This window comes from Pteropus medius, unplaced genomic scaffold (assembly GCF_902729225.1).
Source record: "Pteropus medius unplaced genomic scaffold, Ma_sr-lr_union100, whole genome shotgun sequence".
Lineage (NCBI taxonomy): Eukaryota > Metazoa > Chordata > Mammalia > Chiroptera > Pteropodidae > Pteropus > Pteropus medius.
In genome coordinates, this window is record NW_024340696.1 from 28,229,170 (window position 1) to 28,246,358 (window position 17,189).

Consider the following 17,189-nt stretch of genomic DNA (forward strand, 5'->3'; position numbering starts at 1 on the left):
TATTCTTCTGGGTGTAATGATATGAATTAATACTTAAATGTATATATTTTTATATGGGAGATTACGATTCCAATTGACTACAGTGTACTTCAATATTATCTTAGCTAAAAACTGTTTATTTAATACTTATACCTAATTATCTTCAATGTGTTTTTTTTAATCACTTGAATACAAATTAACACTTATATTTAGTTAACTACCAAAAGTTGAGAAGAAGTATTTAAAAATCAGTTTTGTGTGTGTTTTATGCATTGTTTTGTTTTTAATGCTTAACCCAGAATTAAAAGAGGTACATATTTACAGAGACCAGAAACATCTGGGAGACATTTTTTGAGTAATTGGGAAGAGCTGAGTCCTACTAAATAACATTCTCTGCCTTCATCTGTTGACACTTAATGTCTTTGAGGTCACCACTAACTGCCAGTAAGTTGGCAGTGAAGGTGAGCCAGAAGTGAAAGGCTCCTCCCCCCAATAGCTTCCTGTATCATTAGAAGATTTTTTGTTGTCTCAGCTTAAATATCTATAAAACATAAGCATATTAAAATTTTTAGACTGAGTTAGGAATAGCACCACATATAAGATATATTTAACTGTAATACATGGATCTATATTTGTATAGAGATCAAAGTTCTTTAGCAGTGAGAATTTTTCTTTAAAGGATGAATCTAGTTTGATGTGTATGGCCTATAGAAGAATTGTTCTCTTTTTGTAAAATCTTAATAAAATAAGACTATGGAAATTGCGTTTTCCTTTTTTAAATTGGAAATTATAAGCACCATTGATAATTTATTATGTGTTAGGAGTTACAATAAGAACAATAGGGATTTTTATCATTTTAGATTTTTTACCCCCAGAGGTAATCCCATGCTGCTTTGTAGATGATAACTGACTATAGCAGGTAGAGCATCTAGGAAACTTTTAAATTATTTGATTATCTTTAATTTTCTAGCTGTTTCTTCTTTTATAATAAATTTCATCACTGAATGAAATTAACTGTGAATTCCAGCATTCGGCAATCTAGATTTTTTCCTTTTGTTTCCACTTATCAGCACAGAAAGAACTAATATGGGCTGCAAAGTCTTGTACTATCCTGTTATAATTTAGAATAAATAGCAATAAAAGCTTTATATATAAATCAGATATTTTAACATTGAATTATTTTAAATATATAAATGACAGCCATCAATAAAAAGGAATATTGTAATTTATTTTCTTCTAAAGCAAAAGAAATTTAAGGCATCTCTGACATTTAAATTCAGATTTTTGGGCATAGTATAATGTTAATATTTAGAGATGGCAATATTCAGGTTAAAAGAAGATAAATAATTTATATTTAGGCTCTGGAAATGTATCATAGAAAAGATAGTTTCTAATATTAGTGACCTGTGATGTTCTAATGTCAAAATATTTCATCATGACAATAGACCTTTTAGAGTTCAAATAAAAATATCTTGTCTAATTTCACTATTTCCAAAGTGGGAAGTTCATTTTATTCTTTACTTTAAAACAAAAAAAAGGAGTTGGATTTTCCCAATACCTTTTATAATAGCATTAAGTTAATAGCACTGGATATAATATATTTTGGTAATTTTTTTACCCAATTTTTGTAAAAGTTAGAGGCTATGAGTATATGTTTAAGGACTATTATGCTATATTAGAATGCTAGATTAGGATTTATTTTAGCCTTTGTTTTACCAATTAATAAAACTATTGGCTCTAAGGCAGGTAAAACACATCATCTTTGGCTTTTTTTCTTCATTTATAACATGAGAAAGAAATACCTCTGTAACTTTCCAGGATTTTTGTACAAATTAAATAACATTTGGAAAGCCATTTCGGAAACTCAAAGCATAATAAACAGATAATAATGGAGCTATTTTGTGTAAGACTTTCATAGTGTGACTTTTCGGAGTGGAGAAATTTTATTTACATTTATATTGTCTTTTCTTTGGGACTTTTTCAAGCACTTTATTTTTGTCTATTTTACTATCTTCTGCCCCCAGTGGGATTCTGATTAATCTTTTCTTCATTAGTGCTTTCTATATTTCAAGCACTGTTGTAAGTATTGAGGATTCTAAGTCTGCACCTTTGAGGAACTCATATCTAGTAGAGAAATAATGTATTTTTAATTACATCATGGTGCCATTATTGATATGAAAGTCACCCAAAATCTCCCAAATAATGGTTTAGACAAAACTATAGTAAGTCTCAATTATCTTGAACAACACAGTCAAGTAGAACTTCCTGCGATGACACAATATAGTAGATGATGGCAGTGTCGTAGCTAGTAACAAAACGTAGCTGTTGAGCTCTTGAAATATGGCTAATGTGACATTTCTGAATATTTTAGTTAACTTAAGCTGCCACATGTAGACTTGGGTACGCTAGGTCCCCCTCCTTCTGTCCTAGGGGCTGACAAGCAGTCCTAATCAGCCATCATCCAGTTGCACTGAACTAAGTGACGTGAGCATGTTCCCAAATAGGTTAGTCAACCCTGATGATTTTAGAGTTGAAAATATATTGTACATTGTATATTCTAGTAATTCAAGCTTTACACTCTCAAAATTTAAGTTTTTCTTTTCTTCTTTTTTTCTTTTTTTTCTTGTAACACTGCAGTTTGGACCAGAAAATCCCTTTAGGACACAGCAAATGGCTGCGCCTAGAAATATGCTCTCTGGATATGCCGAACCAGCTCATATCAATGACTTCATGTTTGAACAGCAAAGAAGAACTTTTGCCACATATGGTAAGGTGATAAGACTTACAGTTTCAAATTTGATTTTATTAGAAGGGATGCGTGTATGTGAGAAAATCTGTTTTCTGTCTTTTTAAATTTATTAATCTGGATTCCTTCTAAAAGGGTAGTATGTTTTCTTATACACATCTATAAATATTTATTCAAATGGGGAGGTAAATTTTTAGCTGCCATTCTAAATCTGCTATGACTTCTGAGTGCTAGAAATATTCTGCTGTCTTAAAAACAATATTCTGTTGTACTTGATAATGAACAGTTGTTATTGAATGTATATTATATGTGGATTGCCATTGAAGTTAGTAAATGACAGGATAGATTAAGAGGTTACTTTGGTTTTTTTGTCTTATACACTTGTTGGCTTTACTCTGTTTCTCAGGTTTTAACCCTGAAAAGTTTTCTATTGATCACTGAGGGGCATCAGGAAATAGAATGGCCACAAATTTATTGAATGAAATAATTATATCCTATCAATGGCAAGATGTAACAAAGTTAATGTGTATGCAAGGCTGGGAATCCCCTGTAAAAGAAAATGGTCTTTATAATGTCCTTGTTAAGAGTTCCACACAGATCATAGGTCCTGATCACTTATATCAGATTTGTCCATTTTGGGTAGTGCCTTTCGTTTCTCTTCCTATAATCCACATCTTTAAGTTGATAGACATACGGATCACCTTTTTGCTTTAAGGAGCTTTTTGGTAGGGGTGGGTGAGCAAAGTAAATGAGAATGTTTTTATGCCTGTTGTAGAAGCAGTCTTCTTTATGAATTAATTACTTATGCTGATATTTCTTTCCCAATAGAATAATTAAAAACTCTGAATTTTTTTTACAGTAATTTAGTAGTCACATTTTAGACAGCAGTATTGTCTTTTTTTTTTTCTTTGCAGTTAGAATTCTAGTACCTCCTTTTATTTCTTATAGTAAAATTTTTTTTAAAGTTCTAAACAAATTTTTCTGTCCCATCTACCATTAACATTCATTATTATAAGATAGGACTAAAAACAGTTAAGATACAATATTATATTTTTAGCGATGCTTTTTAATAAGAGTTATTTTCATTAAAAAGTAATACAAATTTTAGACATTTAAGAAAGAGAAGAAGTTTATTTATAATCTCACTATACTAAAATGTCTATACTCAGCATTATGGTCTTTATCCCTCCAAGTCTTTTTTCATATTCATATTTGTATTACAGAGTTGTAATCTTTCTAAATTGAAAATTTTACATCTCACTTTTTTATTCAATATTTTATCATAAGCATATTTCAGTGTTACTTTATAATCTCAAAGCTTATCAATTTTAAGAGCTATGTAGTATCTCTTGATTGCGTCATAATTTACATTATTCTAATGTTAAAAAGTTACTTTTATTATTTAGTGAGTGATGCAAATGGATTCACTGTAAATTAGTTTAGAGGTTTAGTACAGTCTTAATTATTTATCACAATGTATTCTTAGAAGCTAGTTGTAAAACGATTATCGTGTATTAGATCATTATTTATTAGATCATATTTCACCATGGCAAGGTTATAATTGACTTAACTGTGTGCCTCTAAAATTACCTAAAAGACTTCAGTCCAGTAAAATGATTATAAATGCATGTACCCATTGCTTGAATAAGGGATCCCATTTAAGTATGTATGGAGCACATAAAAATCAGCTCTTTTGCTTTGTGAATTTATTATATTTTAGCTTATAATAAAACATACTTAAAGATTTTGCTTATCTTTATAGACTTTAGAAGGGCCTTAAGCCCTTTATCTAATAATTTAGATAAAGTCTCCTTTAAAACCAAATGGGAAAAAATGCCCAGTTAAACATGCTGATACCTACTTTTCTTCTTAAATTATCCTATGGAAAAGAGTAAGTATTTAAAATTATTCAATTATTCGGTTGGCTTTAGACCTTGCTTAAGAAATGGGCTTATTTTTTCTAAACCTGGTGTTTTTTGCCTCTTTCATTAGGAGGGGTTGGGTTAGGACACAGGCTGAATTATTTAGTGAATTAAAGACCAAAAAAAATGAATGTGGGGCTATACTAGAGTACGCAGCCTGGAATAGAGGGAGTGGCCAGTTCCAAAACAAAAAAAATTATGATCTGTCTCCCTTATAATCTTACAACTGAGAGCATCTTGTTTGAATTTAAATCAATAAACTAGTTAATCAACCTCAGGGTTAGCAGTCTCCGTTTTTTTTTTTCCCTCCCCCCAAGTTTTAAGCAAGTATAGCTTCTGTTAATTTAAAAGTCTTATAATTCCTCATAGAAAGTTCTTGTCTAATTTCAGACAGTGATTCCTTTTAGATAGTGAGAGAAACAGTTTTTTTCTCGCTCTTATACATAGAATGTAAGGCCATGAGAACTTTCTGTTACCTTCTCTCATTTGCAAAGTACCAGGGAGCAAACCTTCTGTTTGTGCCAGTGTTACATACAAGACATAAAGGAGCTGGCCCATGAATTCAGTTTTACCTGTCTCATAGTTATATTCTCCTACGATATAGAACAAACAATTCTGTTCCCCCCACCCCATTTTTAAATAGTTGTAGCAGTGTTGTAATCTAAGTGTATTATTTGTGGAACATTTATATTGTTTAATACATTTAGTTCACCACAGAACTCACCTGTAGAGTCCTTATCAGTGAAGATGGTCTCATTTGCTGTATCGTCTCGTTTACTTATTCTACAGTTTTGCTTTTAGCTCACATTTATGGTATTTCTCCTAACCTCTCAGTCTCTCAATGGTTTGTATGAATTCCTTTGTCCTGTTACCTCCCTTTTCCTCTTAGATTCCTGGTCTGTTTGTCCTTTGCTGGTCTTAGGGCTTCTCAATGAGATTTCTTGTTCTACTTTCACCCAGAATTTTCTCTGCACCAGTCTATGGAAGTGGAGAATAGATTTTGAACACCTTCAGTTTCACCATAGTTGTTAGTAACTTAGTTTTAATGTCAATATTAGGAAATCTTGATTAACCTTTTTAAATGATTTTTTAAATACTCTGCTGAATGAAGGTGTAATTTATATAAAAATTTCTTATTAAGATTACAAGTTGGTTCCAGTTTTCACTGTTAAAAATGTGGTAATGTATATATTAAAGTGCAGTAAAATGCTTTTTAAAATGTGGTGAAATATCTTTGTGCATAAAACTTTGAGTTTTTTTCATTATTTTCTTAATGTGAATTCTCAGAAGTAGGTCTAAGAATATAAATGTTTTTAAAGCTTTTGTTACATATTGTGAAAATGCTTTCCAAAAGAATTCTTTCTTCTTACACTACCACCACCACTACTTCTCCTTACCCAAGATCCATGATTGTTTTTCCTTTATTTGATAAAATATTATCTGTCTTTGTTTAAATTTTATTCTTTTGGACTATTGGTGAGGTCGAAGGTTTTTACATATATAGGCATACCTCATTTTATTGCGCTTCACTTTATTGCGCTTCACAGATGTTGCGTTTTTTACAAATTAAAGGCAAGATGATCCGCCAGGAAAAAGAATACTACTCCACTTTATTGCGGTGGTCTGGAACCGAACCCGCAATATCTTCGAGGTATGCCTGTATTTGTAACCATGCTTTTGCAAATTGTTTAGTCTCTTCTCATTTACCTTTTTGGATGCTAGTATTAATAGTCTTCGTAAGGATTATTATCAACGTCGATAGCCATTTCATATAAGACTATAAGCGAAAGATATTAACTCCATTAAAAAAGATAAAATGGAAAATACACTTCAGAAAGATAAGAATATTTCAGAACTAAAATGCAGATATATTTATTTATTCGAGATAAGAGTAGAAAACAGATTGGACTGAAATTCTGTAGTATTAGAATTCTATCTTATTCCGATGTTGGCTGACTTCTAGTTGGATGTCTAGCTAAGTAGTTTAACTTCTCTTATTTGTAAATGAAATGCTATTATACCCTAATCACCTGGGGTGGGAGGCAGCAGTGTTAATGGTGATAGTACCAGAAAAGATTTTACCACAAAGGATGTGGTAAAGGAAAGGAGCATAAGTTTCTTTTCTCCGAAACAAGACTATGGCCAGATAAGTTGGGGATTGGTGCTTACACAGTTAACACAGGAAGGACCAGGGACCAGGAATCACCCTTCCTTCTGTGCTTCCTACTCCATCCCTCTAAACACATAATGCAATGACATTTATAGAGACATATTCTTCAAGATTGAATTATATTCCAGATACGTTTTTATGATTGAGGTGGGGACTTTTAATTTATGATATGTTGTCTAAATTTTATATGAGCCTTATGTAGTCTCATTTTTTAAAAATACCATTTTACAGAACCCTGTTCTATATATTAAAAAAGTGAAAAATAGTATATAGAACTCTGTTCTACATATTAAAAAATGAACCTATGATTTCAGAGATTCTATTCCAAACATACTTTTCAAACTCTCTCTGGCTAAAAACATATTTTACATACTGAAGAAAACTACATGCAAATGAGCTAATAGACAGGTGGTTGTTTCTATTCTAAGCATATCATGAGAGTGAGTTGGGCACTTACAACCTCAGCTTCTTTGAAAAGTGCATTTGATGACAAATCTTTTTTTGTTTCTCAAAAGAAGTGCCTTTTAATCTTTAGCTGGAAAATGAAAATGTTAACTATATCCACTAACATGTGTCCTTAAGAAAAAAATGGGCTAGTACTTTTATATACTCCATGATTGTTCATGTGGTTGTAGGCCATAGACTGATTAATGATCTCTCTTTTGTGAATATGCTAGATTACTGTTAAAACTGATTTTACCAAACATTTATCATGCTAGCACCCCTACTTGAGAAAAAACTGATTTGAGTTAATATAGACTTTGTTTCCTTCAGTTCCCGTAGACCACTGGAGACCACATTTATATGTAGCTACATGCTCTATCTCTAGTTGAAGGAGTATATTCATATGCTAGTAGATATCCTTACTTCTCTTACCAAGGATATGTAAATAATGATTTATGAGGTAGGAATATTTTATTTTAAAATTTGGAGGACAGACTGTCTTTACTGGGAATAGGATATTCAAAATAATAGCTAGATTTTTTTGTGATTCTTCTTACCCTATTTTTTATTACTTAATAGTTTATATAATTCGATATATTAAGCTATGTATTATCTGTTGCCAACAAGAAAAAGAGTGTCTAAATTTCTGAATGTATAATATATGTATATTTTTAAGCTCTTGAAAAATTTAACACAGCAGTATGATATCTTCGCCTGAGAGGCTCTTAGTAATACGTCGGTATGCTAGCTTCATCCTGTAAGATACTTCTTATTCTACTGAAGTCACTCCTGGTCTAGCCTAAGATTTGGGTTAATTGTTCTAAGTAGAAACGTAGTTCAGGAAAGAAGGATTGGTCCTAAGTTAAAGAGACCATTTTTGACATCTGGGGAGGAAAATGTGAAAGGAATATATTTGCATAGAATAAAAGTGAATTGTAAATGACAAAAAATAGAGTCAATATTTTGTACTTTTTTCCTTTCAGGTTATGCATTGGACCCTTCATTAGATAATCATCAAGTGGCTACTAAGTATATTGGTTCTGTAGAAGAAGCTGAAAAAAATCAAGGTAATTTATTTGAGATTATATATACACCTATAATCACTATCTTGCAAATTGACTTTAGACAGCAGGAAAAATTTAGTATTTTATTTAGCTCTTGGTTTTGTTTTTTTTTTTAAGTTGAGACAATATTGATTCAGTTTAGAACAATATAGTCTAGAACTTACAGTTTTTGAGCTGCTTTTGCCACTTACTGGATTTGTAGGAAAGATCGTTGTACCTATAACAGGAGAGTTATTGTGAGTACCTGGCATAGTACCAGGTAGACTCTGTAGAAATCATTTAATAAATTATAATTAATGTATAGTTAATTTTAGCAGTCATTTCTCAATGCTAATGTCAAGCTCCATTTTAACAGAACAGAAAAAATTTCATTGTGCATGTCTGTGGAGATTGTCTTTGAAATGTTGCATAAAAGCTGAATTTTTGAATGTGTATTTTAAAATACATGGTTGCGCTCATATTCATTTTGTGTTTATTATCAGGCAAGTATCAAATTCTAAATGCCAGCTTGTCACAAAGGTCATCGGCCCATTGGAACTTTATTCATAAAATGCTCATTAAAACAGAATATGCTGTTTGTACAAGGACACTGAGTAGCTACAGACCCTATGTGATCAAGCTGCCCTAGGTATATAAACTATATAATTGTTAAAATAGAATTTTAACAAGCTTTTGTTATAACACAGAACCTAAAGGAAACTGATTTGTATTAACATAGGTGAGCTTTTTCCTTTAAGTTAGACCTCTACAAGCCACACATGTGTATAGCTAGATTCTCAGTTAACAATTGAATTGTGACCATGACTCCCATAAACCTTTATTTCAATTTCATGACTGTACACAGAAGCCCCCTTCTGTTGTTCAAATCTAAAGCTCAACCACAAACATCTTCTTTCTTCTTTCCCTCTTACTGTTAAGATTTATATTAGAGGTCAAGTTTAGATTGAGATCACTTGGAAGAAATACCAGATTCTTGTGAAACTGTTAAATTTATATTGCTGCGTTATAGGTAAATTAAAGATAAGTTATGAGTTACTTAACGTAATTTCATCTACTTCTGTTTGTAAATGATAAATTTTAGTTTATTCTTGTTTTCATAGGTAGCTTTATCATTATTTAGCAATATTAAATTGCTGAGTTTCTTTCAAAAAGTGGTAATCCACTTATATAGATTTGTGATTCATTAAAAAGATTGCATACTATTACAAGATTACATAGCTGGGTCTTTTCTTGACATAAATTAGAACTTACAAAATATTGCAGTGTTAGAAAACTTCTTTGCCCAGGTCGAATCCCTTTTTGTATGACATAAGTTGGTATATCTGGCATATTCATACAGATTTTATTTGTATTTTTTAGTACATCTTTGGTCACATGAATAATCACCTTTTTCTAACCATATAAAGTAAAATTATTCATATGCTGCTATTTCTTTAGAAAAACCATATTCGTGATGTCTATTTTTTTTTTTTTTTAATGTAGGTTTAACTGTATTTGAAACTGGTCAGAAGAAAATCGAAAAGAGGAAAAAGTTCAAAGAAAATGACGCATCTAATATTGATGGTTTCTTGGGACCTTGGGCAAAATATGTGGATGAAAAAGATGTAGCCAAACCTTCAGAAGTAAGCTCTGATGATTTCATTGTCAATTTAGGTGTATGCTGTATCTCTCTGAAGCATATCTATATTAATAAACTTCAAATTTCCTTAGAAAACCAAATTACTCATCAAAATTTTTCTACCTCGATTAATTGAAAAAATAGTTTCTTTATTTTTCTTTGGAATATTTTTACTTATATTTTCTCTGATTTATTTTACTTTATTTTCTCTGATTTATTTTCTTCCATACTTTTTTATTATAATTCAACATTGAACAATTTTTAATAAAAGTCCCCTTGATAAAGCTGTTATGCTGCAATAGTAGCTGCTCTTCCAGCACCAGATACTCAGATAGTAACTAAAGAATCAGCCTTTCAATGATTTTAGAGTCAATGTGGGTTTTATTTATTATTTTATTTAAAATTTTTATCAAAGTAATGTGTATATATATTTTTTTTCTGGTTTTTTTAATGATACTACAAAGTTTATTAAGTAAAACCGTAGACCCCTACCATGTTCCTCCCTACCTTCTGATCCTTCTGTCTCTTAGACAGTCACTGTTCTAGATCTTAGGGATACAGTAATGGACAAGATCAAGACAATCCTATCCTCACGAAGCTTGTATTCTGTCTGTATCTTACCTCCATCTATCTTAGTTATATACATAATGCTGCTATTTACTTATTTTATACATCATCTGTTTGACTTGTTATTATAAAGATGTTCTACTACTTCACCTTCCTTCCACTGCTCCTCCCATAAAAGTAGTCACAAATCTATTGTCATTACTTATATCCCTATGACTATATAAAAGCTGTTTACTGAAGAACAACATTATGTACTAAAATTCAGTTTTCTTTCTTGAACTAGATGTTCTGACTCCTAGTCCTTTCACTTGTGTAGTTAGCATAATATGTTAAATTTATTTCTAGGTGTTTCAGAAGGATAGATTTTGTATAAAAAGTTTAAAAGTATTAAGTAGTAACCAGTATGTGTTTATTATCATTTTGTAATCTGTTAAGAAGTTGAGATCATTATCCTGGGAGACATCCTTGAAGCTATTGCTTCACCAAAAAGTAGACTTCATTATAAAGAATTTATGACCAGCTTTGGCCATGATTGGGTTCTAGAACTTCCATTTTAAAGTTCACTCCTTACTTTTCTTAGGAAGAACAAAAAGAATTGGATGAAATTACAGCAAAGAGGCAGAAAAAAGGCAAACAGGAGGAAGAGAAACCTGGGGAGGAAAAGACAATCTTACATGGTAATATATTTTTTATGCTTCTTCATTTTTTGATAAATTAGAGATATTTACTTTAGCCTCTGTTCATGTAATATCAGTCGCCGTCATTAGCTCCTACAATTCATTATATCGAGAATTATATTTGACAATTTGTATTTCAAAGAAATTACAGCAAACTCTTCTGTGTTCTAATAAGGGAGAGAAATAGCATGATTAATAATAGCAACAGATTTTTTTTAGTGCTGATGAATTTTTACAAAATGATAAAGAAGAAACCTAAATGTTCCACACCTTCTTTCCTAAGATAAACTTGACTCTTTCTGGTATGTCAATAGTGCCCAGTCATTTTAACCTTTTTTGTTTTTAATCCAAATCAAATATTCTCCAGGTATTCTCACAGTAACTGAATTATACTTTAAGAGAATGTACTTTGTTTTTTATGTGAATAGATTGGAGATTAAGACTCTCATACTTATTTTGACTTGCGGAAGGAAATGTATATATACCAAAATAAATTATAAATATGCTAGAATGTACCTGGTTCATTAATAGTTATATTTAGGAAATTATGTAATGGTTCCTGAAACTGTAAAGAATAATTCAGTACTGATAGTATTGATTATTCTAATGTTATATCACATATCAAATATTTAGGTTTGATGAAGCCATATTTGGTTTCTCAAGCTCCAGTTTTATCTCCAAGGAGTCCATTTAGTACTCTAGTGTTTGCAGCCATAATAATAACAGCCAGCATTTATTTATTACTTACTCTGCCAGGCATGCTACTAAATGCCTTATATATACTATGCCATTGAATTTGCATAAGTGACTTTATTGTAAAACCTGTGTTGAAAGTAGAAAAGGGAATGGAAAAGGAACCTAGAAAGGCATAAAAGAGGAAAGCAGGGGGAAAAGATAGCTAATATTTTTTGTTTTGTTTTAACTTCCTTCCTATCCTGTTTTGCTTCTGATTCTTCACCAGTGACTCACAAGGCCCAAGTATTATTTTTTCTTCCCTCACTGTAATTATACTGCAGTGAAGCCTTTTATGTATCACTAAAATCTGTAACTGAGTAAAAGAATTGTAGATCTTATTTAGAGGTCTAATATTCTCTAGATATTTAGAAATTCAAAAATACTTCTAATTATAAATAATAGTGATGGTTTCAGGCAGCTAAATATTAGCTAATCTTGGTCTTAACATCATCAGAATGTTATTACCAAATCCTTAATGTGGAATAATACCTCTATGAATAAACGTTTTTATTTTAAGGATACAGATTTCATGGCTGTGGCTTGTATTTGTTCATTGCTTTCCTTTGCCTTCTTATTTCAGTTAAAGAAATGTATGACTATCAAGGCAGGTCCTATCTCCACATACCTCAGGATGTTGGTGTTAATCTTCGGTCAGCTGTGCCACCTGAGAAGTGTTATCTTCCCAAAAAACAAATTCATGTATGGTCCGGACATACCAAGGTAAGCAAATTGGTTGTTTTTGCTTGTTATGATGTATAATAGTGAAGCCAATGTAAAGTTTCAGCTATTGATGTGGAATATTCACTGTTCCCAGTAAAGATATAGGGAAGTCAAGATAGAGCAGAGAAAATAAATTGAAGATAAACCTGAGTTAGGCTTTGGAGGTACCCACACATACCAATCACAAATGATGACTCAGTCTTCAAGGTTATCTGGATTGGCTGTGGCATGAGAATTTGTGATTCTGTTTTTATCCACTTACGGTCTTTCCCTCCAAGTTCCTGCCACAGCTTTCCTCCTCTTGGGCACCAAGTCAGTGAGTAATGGGCTTGTCCTAGTTAGCATCAGAGCCTCAGTAATTTTGCCTTAGCTCTTGAGGTTACCACCCTTCAAAGATTAGCTGTTACCTGGTTTATAACTATGATAATATATGCAGAGGCAATATAATGCAGAGGCAAGATACTTGAAAACTTTTGATATCGATAATCTTTGTCATCTGCATTATTCCAACTGACAATTTACATCTCTTAGCAAAGAGCAAAGAGACTGAGTGAAAGAAGGGAGAGGAGTGGGGGACATTAGCAGTTGATCGACTAAGAATGCCCTTGGGCGAGGAAGTCCATATTAAAGGTTAAAAATCAAATCTTCAGAAGCTTAGTGTCAGTAAGGGCTGCCCTTGGAATCCTAATGAAGATTATTCTGGGACATGATTTTTGCACTGAAGAAAAATAATAAATTAGGTTGCTTAAAAATATACTGTCCTTTATTTATATTTAACGTTAGCTGATTTTAGAATTCTTCTGATTGATAACTGTAATACTTTTTTATAGGGTGTCAGTGCAGTCAGATTGTTTCCTCTCTCTGGCCATTTATTGCTGTCTTGTTCCATGGACTGTAAAATTAAGGTGAGTTTTCCGTAACAGAGTAGGAGTCTGCAGAGCTAGTGCAGACTTGCTTTTGGTTAATTATAAGTAAATTTAGCTTTGTTATGTAATTAGAGGCTAATTATTGTCTCTTAGGCCCTGTGAATACAGCACTTTAGGAACTGCTTCTAAACATGTTGATTCAGATATGGCTCTGTGGTCCATTTGACTGGGTGCTTTTGTAAGCTTAGATAACCAATTAGAATATAATCAGTCACTTTGGCTTCAGACACACAAATGTTTACTCAGTAACAATGAATTTATAAGAGATTTTTGTGTATGTAACGGAGTTCATTTGTTCCTCAGAACCTTATGAGGTAGAGAGGACACATGCTAGAAATCCCATTTTTAGTGGATAAATAATGTAATTCATCCTTTTTCTTATAAATGCTAGTAGATACCAAGTATCCGAGAAGAGTGAATAGAATGAATCAGCATGGTATGTGCTATAAATGATGAGTTTCATGGTTTCTGGAGTCAAATCTGAGGCAGGATGACTACTACAGTCACAGGCAAAGAACTAGGTCCTGGAGGTACTTGCCTAGTATGTATGCTGCAGGAACTGAGACTTTATCCTGTTGGCCCTAGGTAGCCAGGAGATTCTTTTTATTTTAGAGGACTAGCAACAGGACTGGATTTGAGTTAGGCAAGAACGAAGGTAGTTTTGAAACTATCATGTTAATTCACTTTAGGTGTGACATTTTAGTATCATCATTTTCATAATATAGCTTCTGTAATACTTATTACTTCAGAAAAAGTTAAAAAAAAAAACCTTTCAGTACCAAAATGTCATAAACATGCCAGTTTTAATAACATTTAATTATTTTAAAAGTAGTTTACAGTGTTACTTAAGTAGAAACTTCTCATCATAGAAAATATATTAAATACAGAAAAGAATAAGAAGAAAATAAAAGCACCTGTATTAGCTCTAAGTTCTAGTGATATTTTGATGTATTTTTCAGGATCTGATTTCAAGTTTAGTTTTAAAGTGTGTGTGTGTGTGTGTGTGTGTCCATGAGTCCAAATAGTGCAACACAGACTAGCATCGCCAAGCAACATATGTAATGATGTATAATGCCTTTGTAAATCCCCTGTACACATATAGATATGCACAAACATAGACTAATAAAAAGTTACTGATAAAAAGTTGTCATTTTATCGAAGTCTTGTATTAAAATTTAATGCTTCTATGTGTTTTTTTTCCCTAGCTATGGGAGGTTTATGGAGACAGGCGCTGTTTGCGAACATTTATTGGTAATGCATTTTTTTCTGTGACTATAAATCTGTTTGAAAAGACTTGTTAAACTTTTTAACATTGACCATAATTTTACTACACTAACATGAATGAAAGTCTTGAGCTGAGTCTTGGAGAGGGAGTAAATCTCCCCACATAGACAAAGAAAGAACTAAGAAGAGAGAGCAGTAGAAGCAAAAGCAAAAGCGGTATGAGAAAGCGTGCCGCTTTGGGGGAACCACATATATTTCAGAATTGCCAGAGTGTGGGATATGGTGAGCAATGAAAGTAAGAAAAGCAGAAGTGGGGTGGGCACAGTATGGAAGACCTTGTGTGCCATTAATTAGGAGTTTAGACTCTATCCTGAGGGCCATGGGAAGCCAGCTATTAAAACAGTCTTTTAGAAAAGCAACATGATCAGATATGAAGTTTACAAAGATCACAGTGGCAATATTGGAGAATGCTTTGATGAGGCAGGCCTGGAGGCAGGGAAATGAATTACAAGATTATTTCATTGGTCTGGATTAGAGATGAGAGCCTGAACTAAAGCAGAAGTAGAGAGGAAAGGATTAATTAATTGTTAAAATCAGTGGGACTTAGTAACTGGATGTGAGTGATAACGGTGAGGGAGGAATCTAGGGTGACTCCTAAGTGGTTGGATGAATGGTAGTGTCATTTACCAAGAGAAGGAACAGAAGAGGTTTCAGACTCACTGAATTTGAGCTTCCTTTGGGATATCGAAATGAAAATGTCCAGTAAGCAATTAGATAGCCAGATGTTAAGCTTTGAAAAGAGGTCAGGAATTGGCAACCAAAGCATAAAAAGGATAAGATTGAGAAAACTCCTTGAAGGACAGAAGAGGGCCAAAGAGAGGACAGCTTTGTGGCAGACAAGCCTTTTTGGTAGAGAATTGTTTATTGTCTTTGTCAGATTTTGTGTGAAGGCTAGCTACATTTCTAAATTTAACTGTACTGCATTGAAACACTATTTGTGTGAATCGTAGTGGCTCTGTTTTTAGATTGAAATGGGAGTCTGTTCTGCTGTGCTTTATGATTTTAAGGCCTCCCTGCACAAATAGATATTGCCCAAGATGTCACAGCAGCCTAAAGAAGAAAAACTAGTGGGAAGGCTCTCAGCAGTGTACAGTGGAACAAAATGTCTCCTGCAGATGTAGTGGATCTGGTCCCCATTTGTCTCCCCTGTACTGCCAACAGTTTTTTCGTGGGAAACTGAAAATTTCCTACGTAGGAGAATGTTAGCAGGTCTGACTAGGACTCTTGCTATAGAAAAGAATGCCTAATTGCCATGGTACGTAGCTCCTGATGAGAGTTCATTGGTGATGGTTGTTCAGGGCTGCTGTGTATGGTTGACAATTTTGTGTCATGTATGTTTTGGACAATTGTACTTAGCAGTCTTAGTCATGGTGAGGTGGTAAGAAATAGGAAAGTTTCTGCTTTCATTGAGCCATGTTTTATTTTTCCCTGTAATTTTCTAAAGAGTTGACGGCTCTGGCAAGATTGATTTTAAGCCAAGCACTTTAAAATTAATTTGCTTTCAAAATGCCATCTTAAAACAAAATAGAAGTTAATATTTGTTTATAAAAAGGCTTTGTCTCTGGGATTCTGAATCGATTTCTGTGAAATTTGGTAATATGTTCACAAATACACAGTTATTGAACACAGGCTGTAATTTTTATGAACTTTGGGTTTAGGTCACTCTGTTTTCACTTCCAGCATGGTGAGTAATATGAGAATAAACCTCCAAAATGTCACCAGTCATTTCTCATTCATTGACACTAATTGGCCTATTATGTTTTCTTAAATTCTTAGCTGTTTAGTCATCGGTTATATATATTACATATTAAGAGATTACCATGACAGACTTAAAAAAAAAAGTTAGATCTTTTCTCTTGGTTCTTACCTAAATGTTATGCATCAGAATCACCTGAGAAGCTTTTTGAAGGAGGGGAGGAGCAAAAACCACCTACATTCTCAAGCCCACATATAACCACTTCTGAGTCATTAAATCAGGGCATTGGGTTCTAGTGATTTCAACTCAAAGGGTGGCTTGAAAAACACTGTTTCATGCTGTTTTCCCTTACGGTGTTTATGTTTTAAAAGAAGATACTTCACCTCATCTCCATTCTTTTGTCTTTGCCTTTAGGTCACGGTAAAGCTGTTAGGGACATCTGCTTTAATACTGCAGGAACACAGTTCCTCAGTGCAGCTTATGACAGGTATCTTAAGCTCTGGGACACTGAGACAGGTAAGAGCTCACTTGTACTAATACATAATTATCTTAAAGTAGCATTTTAAAATAAAACATGTGAGTGGTCTTCTGTGGCAAAATGGTACCTTCTCTAACTACTAATTCTCATTATTGACTCTCAG

General features: G+C 32.7%; 1 protein-coding gene across 1 annotated transcript in view; it reads left to right on the forward strand.

The window, feature by feature from the left end:
- CDC40 (cell division cycle 40) overlaps positions 1-17,189 on the forward strand; it is a 41,643-nt gene that overhangs the window by 12,823 nt on the left and 11,631 nt on the right. Inside the window, exons 3-10 of the mRNA XM_039870286.1 lie at positions 2,617-2,746; positions 8,245-8,328; positions 9,808-9,947; positions 11,091-11,187; positions 12,503-12,642; positions 13,473-13,547; positions 14,774-14,819; positions 16,963-17,064. Of these exons, the coding sequence (XP_039726220.1) occupies positions 2,617-2,746; positions 8,245-8,328; positions 9,808-9,947; positions 11,091-11,187; positions 12,503-12,642; positions 13,473-13,547; positions 14,774-14,819; positions 16,963-17,064 (814 nt within the window). The remainder of the gene's footprint in view (positions 1-2,616; positions 2,747-8,244; positions 8,329-9,807; positions 9,948-11,090; positions 11,188-12,502; positions 12,643-13,472; positions 13,548-14,773; positions 14,820-16,962; positions 17,065-17,189) is intronic.